Source organism: Pimephales promelas, chromosome 3 (assembly GCF_988280905.1).
Source record: "Pimephales promelas chromosome 3, fPimPro1.hap1.1, whole genome shotgun sequence".
NCBI classification, from domain to species: Eukaryota; Metazoa; Chordata; class Actinopteri; order Cypriniformes; family Leuciscidae; genus Pimephales; species Pimephales promelas.
Window position 1 is genome coordinate 22,831,757 of NC_142771.1, and position 22,852 is coordinate 22,854,608.

The window sequence follows — 22,852 nt, forward strand, 5'->3', positions numbered from 1 at the left end:
ATTAAAAATTTCCTTTAATATGCAAAAGCTGTTATTTTCTTCTTTTCATGCTTGTCTTTGACAAAATTAGTTTTCAATCCTCTGCATCTTTCAGAATTTCCTTTTATGCATATACACTCAATTTTATAATATTACTTGTTGTAAGTAAATATTACTGTCAGTGTTTAACTGAAGCAATCAAAACAGTCACACCCCAAGAGCAAATAACATGTGATAAACAGCAGATACATTCACAGTGATACAAATAAGGTGTAACCAGGCCACTTAAACAGCCCATTATCATCCATAAGCCATTGACACATAAGGCGCACACATAAATTCAATGTGATATTTGACAGTGTAAATCATATGTACACAAAGTTTTCAGCTCAGACTTCCACTAGTATGCAAGGATTTTTAACTCCCAAAACATTCATTCAAAACATTCATTTGCCATGTGCTAAATATCAAGATCTCAGTAATGCTTTTATTTTACAAAAATTAATTATTACCAAACCAGAAAGATTGGAGAAAAAAAATTGAACATTTGATTACTGTTTGAGGACAGCAGGTCTAACGGTTGGTATACATTGATGCTCATCTCAATCTTGAAACGTACTTTTTAAAGCTTTTTTAAGGAAGAAAAAGTTGCTCCAACACTTCCTGACTCTTTCTAAACCTCCAAATTCCTATGCATAAGGAATCATGGATCTTCTGCCAGGCTTCCAGTTCAGATTTCCATAATGCTGCTCTGGAGCGGATAAGCAGAGAGGCCTCGCTCTTGCTCCCTTTGGCCAGACTTATACTGTCTTTGCAAATAAAAATCACATCTAAACCAATAAAGAGGGCATTTAGAGTGATGAATCCAGCTCTAGCAGACTTTGAGAGAGCTAGTGGCGTCCCTTTTGCCAGCTGGCCAATGTCGGGAAGGTCTGCTGCCAGTTTGGGAATGCTACGAGCACTTTGTGCTTCCTGGAGCCCGACCTTTGCTGCAGTAGCAATCACCTCGTCAGTTTTGAGTATTTTAACAGCTGAAGCTGCATCTACCAAACCATCAATACCTTTGGCCACACCTCCTGCACAAGCTATCAACTTTCCTGCTTTAAACATATCCACAACATTAGGTTCCTCTATATGCTCCTCACTACCGGCCTGCTCCAGACAGTCTAAAATCTTCCCCACATCATCCATGTATCTCTGAAAAATGTTCTGTGCATTTTTCCCATGGTGACAGTTGACTGCTGCTTCAGTGATGCCTGTGACTATGCTATTGACTCCACTGGTCACGCCCAGACCGACACCTGTCAGAGTGAGAGCCAATGATACTCCTGCAGTGACAGGGGCGAGAGCAAGACCAACAATGGACAAAATACCCCCTGCCACCCCAACCGAACTTCCAGCCACAGTGGAGATACTGGCCCCCATCTTCATCTTGTCCAGCTGAACTGCATTCTCCTCCAGGTCTGACAGGAACTTCTCCATTCTAGAGCAACACTTACTGAATAAACCAATGAAGTGCAGAGCGTGGTCCTGAAAAATGAAGGCCAGCTTTGTGTTGTGGTCCACCCTAGGAAAAAAAATACAGTTTACAGACAAATTACACAATGCACCAGAGTGTGAAGAAAACACCGGATCATAAAAACTGGTCTCACCTTATTTTGCACAACTGCTTCAAATGATCAAGCATTTTTTCCATGGAGTCCTCACTTAAGTTCAAGCTGAACTTCACAGGTTGAGCCTTCTTACTGTTAAGAGTTAAAGTAGGGTTAACAAAGGCTATATTTTAGAGATTATCATAAAAGCAAATATCTTAAAAGCAAACATTTAGATATCTTAAAGCAAAAAAAAAAATCTTACCTCATTATTACCCCATGATATTTATAATACTTACCTAGAAGTATCGCCAGTCCACAAAAAACTCTTGGATCTGTGGGGAAGGGGAGGATAAATGCCATTATTTGCCGTTTTAACATGTTTATCAAATTACTATCCTTTTAAATGAACATTGCATGAATGTCAGTACTAACTTTTTCTCCATTCTCTCGCAGATCTTTTCTGTGATACGTATATATTTGTCTAACTGAAAGGCTAGGACGTCCAAGTTGTTGAGTGAAGGAAGGAAGAAGGTTTCTGCATTTCGTTTAAAGTGGATAAGGAGAGGAGAGGCCATTCTGGCAGCTGTGATGACTGATCTCACACTTTCAGGACTCTCACCCTTTGGCAAGAAGCTCCGGCCAGTGAAGACAAATAGTGAGGTGACTGTGAGCTTCTCCACTGCATCCAGGAAGTGGTCAAGTTTCTCCAAACCATCAAGTGTGTCCTTCAGGACAGCACCCAGTTCCTTCTCCAGCTCCTGGAGTCTGGAGTCAGCCTTGATCTGAGTTAAACCACTCCACAAGTACTCCCCAAAAGCCTTGGTTTTGTTCTCTGAGCGCTGAACATGGTCAAACTTAAGACTGACTTTATCTGCTTGGTCCTTGATGTCTCTCATCTTCTCCAGCTCTGTCTCTCTCTGAAGGGTCCATTTTTGTTGTTTGTCACAGAAGTCCCTCACGGTCTGAATGTGGTTGAGTGTGTCCTCTACATACTCCGACAGGAGCTCCTGTAATTGTTCCCTGTGCCAAAACAGAACAATTTACATAGTAACAATTATATTTCCTATCTAAATAAATATGAGATAAATGCATTTCAAAATAATTTAATCAGCAGTTTAAACTACTTAGTAGGTACTTCTGAGCAGATTTTCAGAGAAATGTTTTTCCAGACATTCAGAAGAGCTATTCTTGGTAAGTGCAGTTCATATTGAGATGTAAGTTAAGTTGTTGACAACAGTTTGTTGTGGTGTGTTTAAATTTTTAAACTCTAAAAATTGCTGGGTTTAAAACAACTCAATTGACAACCCAACGCTGGGTAAATATTGGACACAACACATGGGTTACACATTTTAACCCAACGTCAGCTCATTTAGACCAAATTTTTGACCCCATAAATGGTTATTATTTCCATCTTTCTTGTACCAAATGTTAGGCTAAATATATTTCTTTAATTTATATAAATTATAACTAGGCTAATATATTCAGGGTGGCTACAGGTATAAACAATTTAAATTTAAGACTTTTTAATAACACTTCTAAATTAAATTTAAGACCAAACTTACGATGGAAATATAAATTAAAACTGAAAATATACAGTAATATTTTCAAGTAAACACACTGTCTGTTCAAAAATATGGTGAAATGACAATAACCAAGTGTCAATTCCGTACGTGCAGTCGCCTGTGATGGAGTACAGTGGAGGGAAAAGAAATATAGAAGGCATTTTTATAAATGTCTCAAAAATAATAAAGTATATTAATAAAGGCTTAGATTTAATTTATTAATAAAGGCATATAACCAGTTTATTTGTAGTGTACTGATAATAGTTTCATATGTAAAATGGAGGCTCTAGATCCTTCCAGAGCTGAGATATTGAGATATTTATAATGGCATAAATGCTACGTGGGATCTCAATATCTCAGCTCTGGAAGGGTCTAGAGCCTCCATTTTTGCACTCAGGTCTAAGTCTCATGGCCCTCTATCAGAATCCAGAGTTTTGAGAAGATTGGAGAAACTTTTTTTTCGCCCCAGAAAAAAAAACGACAGGGGTACCACTGTCGTTTTTTTAAGGGGTCGAAATTTTGAGTTTCTCTGATATTCTTGAAACTCTGTATTCTGATAGAGGGCCCTGATAGAGGGACCTGAGTGCAAAAATGGAGGCTCTAAACCCTTCCAGAGCTGAGATATTGAGATATTTATAATGGCATAATGCTACGTGGGATCTCAATATTTCAGCTCTGGAAGGGTCTAGAGCCTCCATTTTTGAAACTCAAAATTTCGACCCGAAAAAAAAACGACAGTGACGACCCTTTCGTTTTTTTTTTTTTTTTCATTTTTGGGCGAAAAATTAAGTTTCTCCAATCTTCTCAAAACTCTGGATTCAGATAGAGGGCTGTGAGACTTTGACCTGAGTGCAAAAATGGAGGCTCTAGACCCTTCCAGAGCTGAGATATCGAAACTCAAAATTTCGACCCGAAAAAAAAACGACAGTGTTACCCCTTTCGTTTTTTTTTCATTTTTGGGCGAAAAATTAAGTTTCTCCAATCTTCTCAAAACTCTGGATTCTGATAGAGGGCTGTGAGACTTTGACCTGAGTGCAAAAATGGAGGCTCTAGACCCTTCCAGAGCTGAGATATCAAACTTCAAAATTTCGACCCGAAAAAAAAAACGACAGTGTTACCCCTTTTGTTTTTTTTTCATTTTTGGGCGAAAAATTAAGTTTCTCCAATCTTCTCAAAACTCTGGATTCTTATAGAGGGCTGTGAGACTTTGACCTGAGTGCAAAAATGGATGATCTAGACCCTTCCAGAGCTGAGACATCAAACTTCAAAATTTCGACCCGAAAAAAAAACGACAGTGTTACCCATTTCGTTTTTTTCATTTTTGGGCGAAAAATTAAGTTTCTCCAATCTTCTCAAAACTCTGGATTCTGATAGAGGGCCACGAGACTTTGACCTTAGTGCAACAATGGATGATCTAGACACTTCCAGAGCTGAGACATCAAACTTCAAAATTTCGACCCGAAAAAAAAACGACAGTGTTACCCCTTTCGTTTTTTTCATTTTTGGGCGAAAAATTAAGTTTCTCCAATCTTCTCAAAACTCTAGATTCTGATAGAGGGCCACGAGACTTTGACCTGAGTGCAAAAATGGATGCTCTAGACTCTTCCAGAGCTGAGATATCGAAACTCAAAATTTCGACCCGAAAAAAAAAAAACGACAGTGTTACCCCTTTCGTTTTTTTTTTCATTTTTGGGTGAAAAATTAAGTTTCTCCAATCTTCTCAAAACTCTGGATTCTTATAGAGGGCTGTGAGACTTTGACCTGAGTGCAAAAATGGAGGCTCTAGACCCTTCCAGAGCTGAGATATCGAAACTCAAAATTTCGACCCGAAAAAAAAAACGACAGTGTTACCCCTTTCGTTTTTTTTCATTTTTGGGCGAAAAATTAAGTTTCTCCAATCTTCTCAAAACTCTGGATTCTTATAGAGGGCTGTGAGACTTTGACCTGAGTGCAAAAATGGATGATCTAGACCCTTCCAGAGCTGAGATATCAAACTTCAAAATTTCGACCCGAAAAAAAAAACGACAGTGTTACCCCTTTCGTTTTTTTTTTTCATTTTTGGGTGAAAAATTAAGTTTCTCCAATCTTCTCAAAACTCTGGATTCTTATAGAGGGCTGTGAGACTTTGACCTGAGTGCAAAAATGGAGGCTCTAGACCCTTCCAGAGCTGAGATATCGAAACTCAAAATTTCGACCCGAAAAAAAAAACGACAGTGTTACCCCTTTCGTTTTTTTTCATTTTTGGGCGAAAAATTAAGTTTCTCCAATCTTCTCAAAACTCTGGATTCTTATAGAGGGCTGTGAGACTTTGACCTGAGTGCAAAAATGGATGATCTAGACCCTTCCAGAGCTGAGATATCAAACTTCAAAATTTCGACCCGAAAAAAAAAACGACAGTGTTACCCCTTTTGTTTTTTTTCATTTTTGGGCGAAAAATTAAGTTTCTCCAATCTTCTCAAAACTCTGGATTCTTATAGAGGGCTGTGAGACTTTGACCTGAGTGCAAAAATGGATGATCTAGACCCTTCCAGAGCTGAGATATGAAACTTCAAAATTTCGACCCGAAAAAAAAAACGACACTGTTACCCCTTTTGTTTTTTTCATTTTTGGGCGAAAAATTAAGTTTCTCCAATCTTCTCAAAACTCTGGATTCTGATAGAGGGCCACGAGACTTTGACCTGAGTGCAAAAATGGAGGCTCTAGACCCTTCCAGAGCTGAGATATCGAAACTCAAAATTTCGACCCGAAAAAAAAAACGACAGTGTTACCCCTTTCGTTTTTTTTCATTTTTGGACGAAAAATTAAGTTTCTCCAATCTTCTCAAAACTCTGGATTCTGATAGAGGGCTGTGAGACTTTGACCTGAGTGCAAAAATGGAGGCTCTAGACCCTTCCAGAGCTGAGATATCGAAACTCAAAATTTCGACCCGAAAAAAAAACGACAGTGTTACCCCTTTCGTTTTTTTTCATTTTTGGGCGAAAAATTAAGTTTCTCCAATCTTCTCAAAACTCTGGATTCTTATAGAGGGCTGTGAGACTTTGACCTGAGTGCAAAAATGGATGATCTAGACCCTTCCAGAGCTGAGATATCAAACTTCAAAATTTCGACCCGAAAAAAAAAACGACAGTGTTACCCCTTTTGTTTTTTTTCATTTTTGGGCGAAAAATTAAGTTTCTCCAATCTTCTCAAAACTCTGGATTCTTATAGAGGGCTGTGAGACTTTGACCTGAGTGCAAAAATGGATGATCTAGACCCTTCCAAAGCTGAGATATGAAACTTCAAAATTTCGACCCGAAAAAAAAAAACGACAGTGTTACCCCTTTTGTTTTTTTCATTTTTGGGCGAAAAATTAAGTTTCTCCAATCTTCTCAAAACTCTGGATTCTTATAGAGGGCTGTGAGACTTTGACCTGAGTGCAAAAATGGATGATCTAGACCCTTCCAGAGCTGAGATATCAAACTTCAAAATTTCGACCCGAAAAAAAAACGACAGTGTTACCCCTTTCGTTTTTTTCATTTTTGGGCGAAAAATTAAGTTTCTCCAATCTTCTCAAAACTCTGGATTCTGATAGAGGGCCACGAGACTTTGACCTTAGTGCAACAATGGATGATCTAGACCCTTCCAGAGCTGAGACATCAAACTTCAAAATTTCGACCCGAAAAAAAAACGACAGTGTTACCCCTTTCGTTTTTTTCATTTTTGGGCGAAAAATTAAGTTTCTCCAATCTTCTCAAAACTCTGGATTCTTATAGAGGGCTGTGAGACTTTGACCTGAGTGCAAAAATGGAGGCTCTAGACCCTTCCAGAGCTGAGATATCGAAACTCAAAATTTCGACCCGAAAAAAAAAACGACAGTGTTACCCCTTTCGTTTTTTTTCATTTTCGGCGAAAAATTAAGTTTCTCCAATCTTCTCAAAACTCTAGATTCTGATAGAGGGCCACGAGACTTTGACCTGAGTGCAAAAATGGAGGCTCTAGACCCTTCCAGAGCTGAGATATCGAAACTCAAAATTTCGACCCGAAAAAAAAAACGACAGTGTTACCCCTTTTGTTTTTTTTCATTTTTGGGCGAAAAATTAAGTTTCTCCAATCTTCTCAAAACTCTGGATTCTTATAGAGGGCTGTGAGACTTTGACCTGAGTGCAAAAATGGATGATCTAGACCCTTCCAAAGCTGAGATATGAAACTTCAAAATTTCGACCCGAAAAAAAAAACGACAGTGTTACCCCTTTTGTTTTTTTCATTTTTGGGCGAAAAATTAAGTTTCTCCAATCTTCTCAAAACTCTGGATTCTTATAGAGGGCTGTGAGACTTTGACCTGAGTGCAAAAATGGATGATCTAGACCCTTCCAGAGCTGAGACATCAAACTTCAAAATTTCGACCCGAAAAAAAAACGACAGTGTTACCCCTTTCGTTTTTTTCATTTTTGGGCGAAAAATTAAGTTTCTCCAATCTTCTCAAAACTCTGGATTCTGATAGAGGGCCACGAGACTTTGACCTTAGTGCAACAATGGATGATCTAGACACTTCCAGAGCTGAGATATCAAAATTCAAAATTTCGACCCGAAAAAAAAAACGACAGTGTTACCCCTTTCGTTTTTTTCATTTTTGGGCGAAAAATTAAGTTTCTCCAATCTTCTCAAAACTCTGGATTCTTATAGAGGGCTGTGAGACTTTGACCTGAGTGCAAAAATGGATGATCTAGACCCTTCCAAAGCTGAGATATCGAAACTCAAAATTTCGACCCGAAAAAAAAAACGACAGTGTTACCCCTTTCGTTTTTTTTCATTTTTGGGCGAAAAATTAAGTTTCTCCAATCTTCTCAAAACTCTGGATTCTTATAGAGGGCTGTGAGACTTTGACCTGAGTGCAAAAATGGATGATCTAGACCCTTCCAGAGCTGAGATATCAAACTTCAAAATTTCGACCCGAAAAAAAAAACGACAGTGTTACCCCTTTTGTTTTTTTTCATTTTTGGGCGAAAAATTAAGTTTCTCCAATCTTCTCAAAACTCTGGATTCTTATAGAGGGCTGTGAGACTTTGACCTGAGTGCAAAAATGGATGATCTAGACCCTTCCAAAGCTGAGATATGAAACTTCAAAATTTCGACCCGAAAAAAAAAAACGACAGTGTTACCCCTTTTGTTTTTTTCATTTTTGGGCGAAAAATTAAGTTTCTCCAATCTTCTCAAAACTCTGGATTCTTATAGAGGGCTGTGAGACTTTGACCTGAGTGCAAAAATGGATGATCTAGACCCTTCCAGAGCTGAGATATCAAACTTCAAAATTTCGACCCGAAAAAAAAACGACAGTGTTACCCCTTTCGTTTTTTTCATTTTTGGGCGAAAAATTAAGTTTCTCCAATCTTCTCAAAACTCTGGATTCTGATAGAGGGCCACGAGACTTTGACCTTAGTGCAACAATGGATGATCTAGACCCTTCCAGAGCTGAGACATCAAACTTCAAAATTTCGACCCGAAAAAAAAACGACAGTGTTACCCCTTTTGTTTTTTTCATTTTTGGGCGAAAAATTAAGTTTCTCCAATCTTCTCAAAACTCTGGATTCTTATAGAGGGCTGTGAGACTTTGACCTGAGTGCAAAAATGGATGATCTAGACCCTTCCAGAGCTGAGACATCAAACTTCAAAATTTCGACCCGAAAAAAAAACGACAGTGTTACCCCTTTCGTTTTTTTCATTTTTGGGCGAAAAATTAAGTTTCTCCAATCTTCTCAAAACTCTGGATTCTGATAGAGGGCCACGAGACTTTGACCTTAGTGCAACAATGGATGATCTAGACACTTCCAGAGCTGAGATATCAAAATTCAAAATTTCGACCCGAAAAAAAAACGACAGTGTTACCCCTTTCGTTTTTTTTCATTTTCGGCGAAAAATTAAGTTTCTCCAATCTTCTCAAAACTCTAGATTCTGATAGAGGGCCACGAGACTTTGACCTGAGTGCAAAAATGGAGGCTCTAGACCCTTCCAGAGCTGAGATATCGAAACTCAAAATTTCGACCCGAAAAAAAAAACGACAGTGTTACCCCTTTCGTTTTTTTTCATTTTTGGACGAAAAATTAAGTTTCTCCAATCTTCTCAAAACTCTTGATTCTGATAGAGGGCTGTGAGACTTTGACCTGAGTGCAAAAATGGAGGCTCTAGACCCTTCCAGAGCTGAGATATCGAAACTCAAAATTTCGACCCGAAAAAAAAACGACAGTGTTACCCCTTTCGTTTTTTTTCATTTTTGGGCGAAAAATTAAGTTTCTCCAATCTTCTCAAAACTCTGGATTCTTATAGAGGGCTGTGAGACTTTGACCTGAGTGCAAAAATGGATGATCTAGACCCTTCCAGAGCTGAGATATCAAACTTCAAAATTTCGACCCGAAAAAAAAAACGACAGTGTTACCCCTTTTGTTTTTTTTCATTTTTGGGCGAAAAATTAAGTTTCTCCAATCTTCTCAAAACTCTGGATTCTTATAGAGGGCTGTGAGACTTTTACCTGAGTGCAAAAATGGATGATCTAGACCCTTCCAAAGCTGAGATATGAAACTTCAAAATTTCGACCCGAAAAAAAAACGACAGTGTTACCCCTTTCGTTTTTTTCATTTTTGGGCGAAAAATTAAGTTTCTCCAATCTTCTCAAAACTCTGGATTCTGATAGAGGGCCACGAGACTTTGACCTTAGTGCAACAATGGATGATCTAGACCCTTCCAGAGCTGAGACATCAAACTTCAAAATTTCGACACGAAAAAAAAACGACAGTGTTACCCCTTTCGTTTTTTTCATTTTTGGGCGAAAAATTAAGTTTCTCCAATCTTCTCAAAACTCTGGATTCTGATAGAGGGCCACGAGACTTTGACCTTAGTGCAACAATGGATGATCTAGACACTTCCAGAGCTGAGATATCAAAATTCAAAATTTCGACCCGAAAAAAAAAACGACAGTGTTACCCCTTTCGTTTTTTTTCATTTTCGGCGAAAAATTAAGTTTCTCCAATCTTCTCAAAACTCTAGATTCTGATAGAGGGCCACGAGACTTTGACCTGAGTGCAAAAATGGAGGCTCTAGACCCTTCCAGAGCTGAGATATCGAAACTCAAAATTTCGACCCGAAAAAAAAAACGACAGTGTTACCCCTTTCGTTTTTTTTCATTTTTGGACGAAAAATTAAGTTTCTCCAATCTTCTCAAAACTCTGGATTCTGATAGAGGGCTGTGAGACTTTGACCTGAGTGCAAAAATGGAGGCTCTAGACCCTTCCAGAGCTGAGATATCGAAACTCAAAATTTCGACCCGAAAAAAAAACGACAGTGTTACCCCTTTCGTTTTTTTTCATTTTTGGGCGAAAAATTAAGTTTCTCCAATCTTCTCAAAACTCTGGATTCTTATAGAGGGCTGTGAGACTTTGACCTGAGTGCAAAAATGGATGATCTAGACCCTTCCAGAGCTGAGATATCAAACTTCAAAATTTCGACCCGAAAAAAAAAAACGACAGTGTTACCCCTTTTGTTTTTTTTCATTTTTGGGCGAAAAATTAAGTTTCTCCAATCTTCTCAAAACTCTGGATTCTTATAGAGGGCTGTGAGACTTTGACCTGAGTGCAAAAATGGATGATCTAGACCCTTCCAAAGCTGAGATATGAAACTTCAAAATTTCGACCCGAAAAAAAAAACGACAGTGTTACCCCTTTTGTTTTTTTCATTTTTGGGCGAAAAATTAAGTTTCTCCAATCTTCTCAAAACTCTGGATTCTTATAGAGGGCTGTGAGACTTTGACCTGAGTGCAAAAATGGATGATCTAGACCCTTCCAGAGCTGAGACATCAAACTTCAAAATTTCGACCCGAAAAAAAAACGACAGTGTTACCCCTTTCGTTTTTTTCATTTTTGGGCGAAAAATTAAGTTTCTCCAATCTTCTCAAAACTCTGGATTCTGATAGAGGGCCACGAGACTTTGACCTTAGTGCAACAATGGATGATCTAGACACTTCCAGAGCTGAGATATCAAAATTCAAAATTTCGACCCGAAAAAAAAACGACAGTGTTACCCCTTTCGTTTTTTTTCATTTTCGGCGAAAAATTAAGTTTCTCCAATCTTCTCAAAACTCTAGATTCTGATAGAGGGCCACGAGACTTTGACCTGAGTGCAAAAATGGAGGCTCTAGACCCTTCCAGAGCTGAGATATCGAAACTCAAAATTTCGACCCGAAAAAAAAAACGACAGTGTTACCCCTTTCGTTTTTTTTCATTTTTGGACGAAAAATTAAGTTTCTCCAATCTTCTCAAAACTCTGGATTCTGATAGAGGGCTGTGAGACTTTGACCTGAGTGCAAAAATGGATGATCTAGACCCTTCCAGAGCTGAGATATCAAACTTCAAAATTTCGACCCGAAAAAAAAAACGACAGTGTTACCCCTTTTGTTTTTTTTCATTTTTGGGCGAAAAATTAAGTTTCTCCAATCTTCTCAAAACTCTGGATTCTTATAGAGGGCTGTGAGACTTTGACCTGAGTGCAAAAATGGATGATCTAGACCCTTCCAAAGCTGAGATATGAAACTTCAAAATTTCGACCCGAAAAAAAAAAACGACAGTGTTACCCCTTTTGTTTTTTTCATTTTTGGGCGAAAAATTAAGTTTCTCCAATCTTCTCAAAACTCTGGATTCTTATAGAGGGCTGTGAGACTTTGACCTGAGTGCAAAAATGGATGATCTAGACCCTTCCAGAGCTGAGACATCAAACTTCAAAATTTCGACCCGAAAAAAAAAACGACAGTGTTACCCCTTTCGTTTTTTTCATTTTTGGGCGAAAAATTAAGTTTCTCCAATCTTCTCAAAACTCTGGATTCTGATAGAGGGCCACGAGACTTTGACCTTAGTGCAACAATGGATGATCTAGACACTTCCAGAGCTGAGACATCAAACTTCAAAATTTCGACCCGAAAAAAAAAACGACAGTGTTACCCCTTTCGTTTTTTTCATTTTTGGGCGAAAAATTAAGTTTCTCCAATCTTCTCAAAACTCTAGATTCTGATAGAGGGCCACGAGACTTTGACCTGAGTGCAAAAATGGATGATCTAGACCCTTCCAGAGCTGAGATATGAAACTTCAAAATTTCGACCCGAAAAAAAAAACGACACTGTTACCCCTTTTGTTTTTTTCATTTTTGGGCGAAAAATTAAGTTTCTCCAATCTTCTCAAAACTCTGGATTCTGATAGAGGGCCACGAGACTTTGACCTGAGTGCAAAAATGGAGGCTCTAGACCCTTCCAGAGCTGAGATATCGAAACTCAAAATTTCGACCCGAAAAAAAAAACGACAGTGTTACTACCCCTTTCGTTTTTTTTCATTTTTGGACGAAAAATTAAGTTTCTCCAATCTTCTCAAAACTCTGGATTCTGATAGAGGGCTGTGAGACTTTGACCTGAGTGCAAAAATGGAGGCTCTAGACCCTTCCAGAGCTGAGATATCGAAACTCAAAATTTCGACCCGAAAAAAAAACGACAGTGTTACCCCTTTCGTTTTTTTTCATTTTTGGGCGAAAAATTAAGTTTCTCCAATCTTCTCAAAACTCTGGATTCTTATAGAGGGCTGTGAGACTTTGACCTGAGTGCAAAAATGGATGATCTAGACCCTTCCAGAGCTGAGATATCAAACTTCAAAATTTCGACCCGAAAAAAAAAACGACAGTGTTACCCCTTTTGTTTTTTTTCATTTTTGGGCGAAAAATTAAGTTTCTCCAATCTTCTCAAAACTCTGGATTCTTATAGAGGGCTGTGAGACTTTGACCTGAGTGCAAAAATGGATGATCTAGACCCTTCCAGAGCTGAGATATCAAACTTCAAAATTTCGACCCGAAAAAAAAACGACAGTGTTACCCCTTTCGTTTTTTTCATTTTTGGGCGAAAAATTAAGTTTCTCCAATCTTCTCAAAACTCTGGATTCTGATAGAGGGCCACGAGACTTTGACCTTAGTGCAACAATGGATGATCTAGACCCTTCCAGAGCTGAGACATCAAACTTCAAAATTTCGACCCGAAAAAAAAACGACAGTGTTACCCCTTTTGTTTTTTTCATTTTTGGGCGAAAAATTAAGTTTCTCCAATCTTCTCAAAACTCTGGATTCTTATAGAGGGCTGTGAGACTTTGACCTGAGTGCAAAAATGGATGATCTAGACCCTTCCAGAGCTGAGACATCAAACTTCAAAATTTCGACCCGAAAAAAAAACGACAGTGTTACCCCTTTCGTTTTTTTCATTTTTGGGCGAAAAATTAAGTTTCTCCAATCTTCTCAAAACTCTGGATTCTGATAGAGGGCCACGAGACTTTGACCTTAGTGCAACAATGGATGATCTAGACACTTCCAGAGCTGAGATATCAAAATTCAAAATTTCGACCCGAAAAAAAAACGACAGTGTTACCCCTTTCGTTTTTTTTCATTTTCGGCGAAAAATTAAGTTTCTCCAATCTTCTCAAAACTCTAGATTCTGATAGAGGGCCACGAGACTTTGACCTGAGTGCAAAAATGGAGGCTCTAGACCCTTCCAGAGCTGAGATATCGAAACTCAAAATTTCGACCCGAAAAAAAAAACGACAGTGTTACCCCTTTCGTTTTTTTTCATTTTTGGACGAAAAATTAAGTTTCTCCAATCTTCTCAAAACTCTTGATTCTGATAGAGGGCTGTGAGACTTTGACCTGAGTGCAAAAATGGAGGCTCTAGACCCTTCCAGAGCTGAGATATCGAAACTCAAAATTTCGACCCGAAAAAAAAACGACAGTGTTACCCCTTTCGTTTTTTTTTCATTTTTGGGCGAAAAATTAAGTTTCTCCAATCTTCTCAAAACTCTGGATTCTTATAGAGGGCTGTGAGACTTTGACCTGAGTGCAAAAATGGATGATCTAGACCCTTCCAGAGCTGAGATATCAAACTTCAAAATTTCGACCCGAAAAAAAAAACGACAGTGTTACCCCTTTTGTTTTTTTTCATTTTTGGGCGAAAAATTAAGTTTCTCCAATCTTCTCAAAACTCTGGATTCTTATAGAGGGCTGTGAGACTTTGACCTGAGTGCAAAAATGGATGATCTAGACCCTTCCAAAGCTGAGATATGAAACTTCAAAATTTCGACCCGAAAAAAAAACGACAGTGTTACCCCTTTCGTTTTTTTCATTTTTGGGCGAAAAATTAAGTTTCTCCAATCTTCTCAAAACTCTGGATTCTGATAGAGGGCCACGAGACTTTGACCTTAGTGCAACAATGGATGATCTAGACCCTTCCAGAGCTGAGATATCAAACTTCAAAATTTCGACCCGAAAAAAAAACGACAGTGTTACCCCTTTCGTTTTTTTCATTTTTGGGCGAAAAATTAAGTTTCTCCAATCTTCTCAAAACTCTGGATTCTGATAGAGGGCCACGAGACTTTGACCTTAGTGCAACAATGGATGATCTAGACACTTCCAGAGCTGAGATATCAAAATTCAAAATTTCGACCCGAAAAAAAAACGACAGTGTTACCCCTTTCGTTTTTTTTCATTTTCGGCGAAAAATTAAGTTTCTCCAATCTTCTCAAAACTCTAGATTCTGATAGAGGGCCACGAGACTTTGACCTGAGTGCAAAAATGGAGGCTCTAGACCCTTCCAGAGCTGAGATATCGAAACTCAAAATTTCGACCCGAAAAAAAAAACGACAGTGTTACCCCTTTCGTTTTTTTTCATTTTTGGACGAAAAATTAAGTTTCTCCAATCTTCTCAAAACTCTGGATTCTGATAGAGGGCTGTGAGACTTTGACCTGAGTGCAAAAATGGAGGCTCTAGACCCTTCCAGAGCTGAGATATCGAAACTCAAAATTTCGACCCGAAAAAAAAACGACAGTGTTACCCCTTTCGTTTTTTTTCATTTTTGGGCGAAAAATTAAGTTTCTCCAATCTTCTCAAAACTCTGGATTCTTATAGAGGGCTGTGAGACTTTGACCTGAGTGCAAAAATGGATGATCTAGACCCTTCCAGAGCTGAGATATCAAACTTCAAAATTTCGACCCGAAAAAAAAAAACGACAGTGTTACCCCTTTTGTTTTTTTTCATTTTTGGGCGAAAAATTAAGTTTCTCCAATCTTCTCAAAACTCTGGATTCTTATAGAGGGCTGTGAGACTTTGACCTGAGTGCAAAAATGGATGATCTAGACCCTTCCAAAGCTGAGATATGAAACTTCAAAATTTCGACCCGAAAAAAAAAACGACAGTGTTACCCCTTTTGTTTTTTTCATTTTTGGGCGAAAAATTAAGTTTCTCCAATCTTCTCAAAACTCTGGATTCTTATAGAGGGCTGTGAGACTTTGACCTGAGTGCAAAAATGGATGATCTAGACCCTTCCAGAGCTGAGACATCAAACTTCAAAATTTCGACCCGAAAAAAAAACGACAGTGTTACCCCTTTCGTTTTTTTCATTTTTGGGCGAAAAATTAAGTTTCTCCAATCTTCTCAAAACTCTGGATTCTGATAGAGGGCCACGAGACTTTGACCTTAGTGCAACAATGGATGATCTAGACACTTCCAGAGCTGAGATATCAAAATTCAAAATTTCGACCCGAAAAAAAAAACGACAGTGTTACCCCTTTCGTTTTTTTTCATTTTCGGCGAAAAATTAAGTTTCTCCAATCTTCTCAAAACTCTAGATTCTGATAGAGGGCCACGAGACTTTGACCTGAGTGCAAAAATGGAGGCTCTAGACCCTTCCAGAGCTGAGATATCGAAACTCAAAATTTCGACCCGAAAAAAAAAACGACAGTGTTACCCCTTTCGTTTTTTTTCATTTTTGGACGAAAAATTAAGTTTCTCCAATCTTCTCAAAACTCTGGATTCTGATAGAGGGCCACGAGACTTTGACCTGAGTGCAAAAATGGAGGCTCTAGACCCTTCCAGAGCTGAGATATCGAAACTCAAAATTTCGACCCGAAAAAAAAAACGACAGTGTTACCCCTTTCGTTTTTTTTCATTTTTGGACGAAAAATTAAGTTTCTCCAATCTTCTCAAAACTCTGGATTCTGATAGAGGGCTGTGAGACTTTGACCTGAGTGCAAAAATGGAGGCTCTAGACCCTTCCAGAGCTGAGATATCGAAACTCAAAATTTCGACCCGAAAAAAAAACGACAGTGTTACCCCTTTCGTTTTTTTTCATTTTTGGGCGAAAAATTAAGTTTCTCCAATCTTCTCAAAACTCTGGATTCTTATAGAGGGCTGTGAGACTTTGACCTGAGTGCAAAAATGGATGATCTAGACCCTTCCAGAGCTGAGATATCAAACTTCAAAATTTCGACCCGAAAAAAAAAACGACAGTGTTACCCCTTTTGTTTTTTTTCATTTTTGGGCGAAAAATTAAGTTTCTCCAATCTTCTCAAAACTCTGGATTCTTATAGAGGGCTGTGAGACTTTGACCTGAGTGCAAAAATGGATGATCTAGACCCTTCCAAAGCTGAGATATGAAACTTCAAAATTTCGACCCGAAAAAAAAAAAACGACAGTGTTACCCCTTTTGTTTTTTTCATTTTTGGGCGAAAAATTAAGTTTCTCCAATCTTCTCAAAACTCTGGATTCTTATAGAGGGCTGTGAGACTTTGACCTGAGTGCAAAAATGGATGATCTAGACCCTTCCAGAGCTGAGACATCAAACTTCAAAATTTCGACCCGAAAAAAAAAACGACAGTGTTACCCCTTTCGTTTTTTTCATTTTTGGGCGAAAAATTAAGTTTCTCCAATCTTCTCAAAACTCTGGATTCTGATAGAGGGCCACGAGACTTTGACCTTAGTGCAACAATGGATGATCTAGACACTTCCAGAGCTGAGACATCAAACTTCAAAATTTCGACCCGAAAAAAAAACGACAGTGTTACCCCTTTCGTTTTTTTCATTTTTGGGCGAAAAATTAAGTTTCTCCAATCTTCTCAAAACTCTAGATTCTGATAGAGGGCCACGAGACTTTGACCTGAGTGCAAAAATGGATGCTCTAGACTCTTCCAGAGCTGAGATATCGAAACTCAAAATTTCGACCCGAAAAAAAAAAACGACAGTGTTACCCCTTTCGTTTTTTTTTCATTTTTGGGTGAAAAATTAAGTTTCTCCAATCTTCTCAAAACTCTGGATTCTTATAGAGGGCTGTGAGACTTTGACCTGAGTGCAAAAATGGAGGCTCTAGACCCTTCCAGAGCTGAGATATCGAAACTCAAAATTTCGACCCGAAAAAAAAAACGACAGTGTTACCCCTTTCGTTTTTTTTCATTTTTGGGCGAAAAATTAAGTTTCTCCAATCTTCTCAAAACTCTGGATTCTTATAGAGGGCTGTGAGACTTTGACCTGAGTGCAAAAATGGATGATCTAGACCCTTCCAGAGCTGAGATATCAAACTTCAAAATTTCGACCCGAAAAAAAAAACGACAGTGTTACCCCTTTTGTTTTTTTTCATTTTTGGGCGAAAAATTAAGTTTCTCCAATCTTCTCAAAACTCTGGATTCTTATAGAGGGCTGTGAGACTTTGACCTGAGTGCAAAAATGGATGATCTAGACCCTTCCAGAGCTGAGATATGAAACTTCAAAATTTCGACCCGAAAAAAAAAACGACACTGTTACCCCTTTTGTTTTTTTCATTTTTGGGCGAAAAATTAAGTTTCTCCAATCTTCTCAAAACTCTGGATTCTGATAGAGGGCCACGAGACTTTGACCTGAGTGCAAAAATGGAGGCTCTAGACCCTTCCAGAGCTGAGATATCGAAACTCAAAATTTCGACCCGAAAAAAAAAACGACAGTGTTACCCCTTTCGTTTTTTTTCATTTTTGGACGAAAAATTAAGTTTCTCCAATCTTCTCAAAACTCTGGATTCTGATAGAGGGCTGTGAGACTTTGACCTGAGTGCAAAAATGGAGGCTCTAGACCCTTCCAGAGCTGAGATATCGAAACTCAAAATTTCGACCCGAAAAAAAAACGACAGTGTTACCCCTTTCGTTTTTTTTCATTTTTGGGCGAAAAATTAAGTTTCTCCAATCTTCTCAAAACTCTGGATTCTTATAGAGGGCTGTGAGACTTTGACCTGAGTGCAAAAATGGATGATCTAGACCCTTCCAGAGCTGAGATATCAAACTTCAAAATTTCGACCCGAAAAAAAAAACGACAGTGTTACCCCTTTTGTTTTTTTTCATTTTTGGGCGAAAAATTAAGTTTCTCCAATCTTCTCAAAACTCTGGATTCTTATAGAGGGCTGTGAGACTTTGACCTGAGTGCAAAAATGGATGATCTAGAGTCTAGACCCTTCCAAAGCTGAGATATGAAACTTCAAAATTTCGACCCGAAAAAAAAAACCGACAGTGTTACCCCTTTTGTTTTTTTCATTTTTGGGCGAAAAATTAAGTTTCTCCAATCTTCTCAAAACTCTGGATTCTTATAGAGGGCTGTGAGACTTTGACCTGAGTGCAAAAATGGATGATCTAGACCCTTCCAGAGCTGAGATATCAAACTTCAAAATTTCGACCCGAAAAAAAAACGACAGTGTTACCCCTTTCGTTTTTTTCATTTTTGGGCGAAAAATTAAGTTTCTCCAATCTTCTCAAAACTCTGGATTCTGATAGAGGGCCACGAGACTTTGACCTTAGTGCAACAATGGATGATCTAGACCCTTCCAGAGCTGAGACATCAAACTTCAAAATTTCGACCCGAAAAAAAAACGACAGTGTTACCCCTTTTGTTTTTTTCATTTTTGGGCGAAAAATTAAGTTTCTCCAATCTTCTCAAAACTCTGGATTCTTATAGAGGGCTGTGAGACTTTGACCTGAGTGCAAAAATGGATGATCTAGACCCTTCCAGAGCTGAGACATCAAACTTCAAAATTTCGACCCGAAAAAAAAACGACAGTGTTACCCCTTTCGTTTTTTTCATTTTTGGGCGAAAAATTAAGTTTCTCCAATCTTCTCAAAACTCTGGATTCTGATAGAGGGCCACGAGACTTTGACCTTAGTGCAACAATGGATGATCTAGACACTTCCAAAGCTGAGATATCAAAATTCAAAATTTCGACCCGAAAAAAAAACGACAGTGTTACCCCTTTCGTTTTTTTTCATTTTCGGCGAAAAATTAAGTTTCTCCAATCTTCTCAAAACTCTAGATTCTGATAGAGGGCCACGAGACTTTGACCTGAGTGCAAAAATGGAGGCTCTAGACCCTTCCAGAGCTGAGATATCGAAACTCAAAATTTCGACCCGAAAAAAAAAACGACAGTGTTACCCCTTTCGTTTTTTTTCATTTTTGGACGAAAAATTAAGTTTCTCCAATCTTCTCAAAACTCTTGATTCTGATAGAGGGCTGTGAGACTTTGACCTGAGTGCAAAAATGGAGGCTCTAGACCCTTCCAGAGCTGAGATATCGAAACTCAAAATTTCGACCCGAAAAAAAAACGACAGTGTTACCCCTTTCGTTTTTTTTCATTTTTGGGCGAAAAATTAAGTTTCTCCAATCTTCTCAAAACTCTGGATTCTTATAGAGGGCTGTGAGACTTTGACCTGAGTGCAAAAATGGATGATCTAGACCCTTCCAGAGCTGAGATATCAAACTTCAAAATTTCGACCCGAAAAAAAAAACGACAGTGTTACCCCTTTTGTTTTTTTTCATTTTTGGGCGAAAAATTAAGTTTCTCCAATCTTCTCAAAACTCTGGATTCTTATAGAGGGCTGTGAGACTTTGACCTGAGTGCAAAAATGGATGATCTAGACCCTTCCAAAGCTGAGATATGAAACTTCAAAATTTCGACCCGAAAAAAAAACGACAGTGTTACCCCTTTCGTTTTTTTCATTTTTGGGCGAAAAATTAAGTTTCTCCAATCTTCTCAAAACTCTGGATTCTGATAGAGGGCCACGAGACTTTGACCTTAGTGCAACAATGGATGATCTAGACCCTTCCAGAGCTGAGACATCAAACTTCAAAATTTCGACCCGAAAAAAAAACGACAGTGTTACCCCTTTCGTTTTTTTCATTTTTGGGCGAAAAATTAAGTTTCTCCAATCTTCTCAAAACTCTGGATTCTGATAGAGGGCCACGAGACTTTGACCTTAGTGCAACAATGGATGATCTAGACACTTCCAGAGCTGAGATATCAAAATTCAAAATTTCGACCCGAAAAAAAAACGACAGTGTTACCCCTTTCGTTTTTTTTCATTTTCGGCGAAAAATTAAGTTTCTCCAATCTTCTCAAAACTCTAGATTCTGATAGAGGGCCACGAGACTTTGACCTGAGTGCAAAAATGGAGGCTCTAGACCCTTCCAGAGCTGAGATATCGAAACTCAAAATTTCGACCCGAAAAAAAAAACGACAGTGTTACCCCTTTCGTTTTTTTTCATTTTTGGACGAAAAATTAAGTTTCTCCAATCTTCTCAAAACTCTGGATTCTGATAGAGGGCTGTGAGACTTTGACCTGAGTGCAAAAATGGAGGCTCTAGACCCTTCCAGAGCTGAGATATCGAAACTCAAAATTTCGACCCGAAAAAAAAACGACAGTGTTACCCCTTTCGTTTTTTTTCATTTTTGGGCGAAAAATTAAGTTTCTCCAATCTTCTCAAAACTCTGGATTCTTATAGAGGGCTGTGAGACTTTGACCTGAGTGCAAAAATGGATGATCTAGACCCTTCCAGAGCTGAGATATCAAACTTCAAAATTTCGACCCGAAAAAAAAAAACGACAGTGTTACCCCTTTTGTTTTTTTTCATTTTTGGGCGAAAAATTAAGTTTCTCCAATCTTCTCAAAACTCTGGATTCTTATAGAGGGCTGTGAGACTTTGACCTGAGTGCAAAAATGGATGATCTAGACCCTTCCAAAGCTGAGACATCAAACTTCAAAATTTCGACCCGAAAAAAAAAACGACAGTGTTACCCCTTTTGTTTTTTTCATTTTTGGGCGAAAAATTAAGTTTCTCCAATCTTCTCAAAACTCTGGATTCTTATAGAGGGCTGTGAGACTTTGACCTGAGTGCAAAAATGGATGATCTAGACCCTTCCAGAGCTGAGACATCAAACTTCAAAATTTCGACCCGAAAAAAAAACGACAGTGTTACCCCTTTCGTTTTTTTCATTTTTGGGCGAAAAATTAAGTTTCTCCAATCTTCTCAAAACTCTGGATTCTGATAGAGGGCCACGAGACTTTGACCTTAGTGCAACAATGGATGATCTAGACACTTCCAGAGCTGAGATATCAAAATTCAAAATTTCGACCCGAAAAAAAAAACGACAGTGTTACCCCTTTCGTTTTTTTTCATTTTCGGCGAAAAATTAAGTTTCTCCAATCTTCTCAAAACTCTAGATTCTGATAGAGGGCCACGAGACTTTGACCTGAGTGCAAAAATGGAGGCTCTAGACCCTTCCAGAGCTGAGATATCGAAACTCAAAATTTCGACCCGAAAAAAAAAACGACAGTGTTACCCCTTTCGTTTTTTTTCATTTTTGGATGAAAAATTAAGTTTCTCCAATCTTCTCAAAACTCTGGATTCTGATAGAGGGCCACGAGACTTTGACCTGAGTGCAAAAATGGAGGCTCTAGACCCTTCCAGAGCTGAGATATCGAAACTCAAAATTTCGACCCGAAAAAAAAAACGACAGTGTTACCCCTTTCGTTTTTTTTCATTTTTGGACGAAAAATTAAGTTTCTCCAATCTTCTCAAAACTCTGGATTCTGATAGAGGGCTGTGAGACTTTGACCTGAGTGCAAAAATGGAGGCTCTAGACCCTTCCAGAGCTGAGATATCGAAACTCAAAATTTCGACCCGAAAAAAAAACGACAGTGTTACCCCTTTCGTTTTTTTTCATTTTTGGGCGAAAAATTAAGTTTCTCCAATCTTCTCAAAACTCTGGATTCTTATAGAGGGCTGTGAGACTTTGACCTGAGTACAAAAATGGATGATCTAGACCCTTCCAGAGCTGAGACATCAAACTTCAAAATTTCGACCCGAAAAAAAAAACGACAGTGTTACCCCTTTCGTTTTTTTCATTTTTGGGCGAAAAATTAAGTTTCTCCAATCTTCTCAAAACTCTGGATTCTGATAGAGGGCCACGAGACTTTGACCTTAGTGCAACAATGGATGATCTAGACACTTCCAGAGCTGAGACATCAAACTTCAAAATTTCGACCCGAAAAAAAAAACGACAGTGTTACCCCTTTCGTTTTTTTCATTTTTGGGCGAAAAATTAAGTTTCTCCAATCTTCTCAAAACTCTAGATTCTGATAGAGGGCCACGAGACTTTGACCTGAGTGCAAAAATGGATGCTCTAGACTCTTCCAGAGCTGAGATATCGAAACTCAAAATTTCGACCCGAAAAAAAAAAACGACAGTGTTACCCCTTTCGTTTTTTTTTCATTTTTGGGTGAAAAATTAAGTTTCTCCAATCTTCTCAAAACTCTGGATTCTTATAGAGGGCTGTGAGACTTTGACCTGAGTGCAAAAATGGAGGCTCTAGACCCTTCCAGAGCTGAGATATCGAAACTCAAAATTTCGACCCGAAAAAAAAAACGACAGTGTTACCCCTTTCGTTTTTTTTCATTTTTGGGCGAAAAATTAAGTTTCTCCAATCTTCTCAAAACTCTGGATTCTTATAGAGGGCTGTGAGACTTTGACCTGAGTGCAAAAATGGATGATCTAGACCCTTCCAGAGCTGAGATATCAAACTTCAAAATTTCGACCCAAAAAAAAACGACAGT

The 22,852-nt window shown here is 38.4% G+C and overlaps 1 protein-coding gene across 1 annotated transcript in view; it reads right to left on the reverse strand.

Moving 5' to 3' along the window:
• Window positions 1–479: 479 nt before the first annotated feature.
• The window catches only part of apol (apolipoprotein L), a 64,738-nt gene continuing 42,365 nt past the window's right edge, over window positions 480–22,852 (reverse strand). Inside the window, exons 2-5 of the mRNA XM_039685771.2 lie at window positions 2,007–2,594; window positions 1,871–1,906; window positions 1,632–1,724; window positions 480–1,546 (exon numbers count right to left, since the gene is read on the reverse strand). Of these exons, the coding sequence (XP_039541705.1) occupies window positions 613–1,546; window positions 1,632–1,724; window positions 1,871–1,906; window positions 2,007–2,594 (1,651 nt within the window). The 3' untranslated portion in view covers window positions 480–612. The remainder of the gene's footprint in view (window positions 1,547–1,631; window positions 1,725–1,870; window positions 1,907–2,006; window positions 2,595–22,852) is intronic.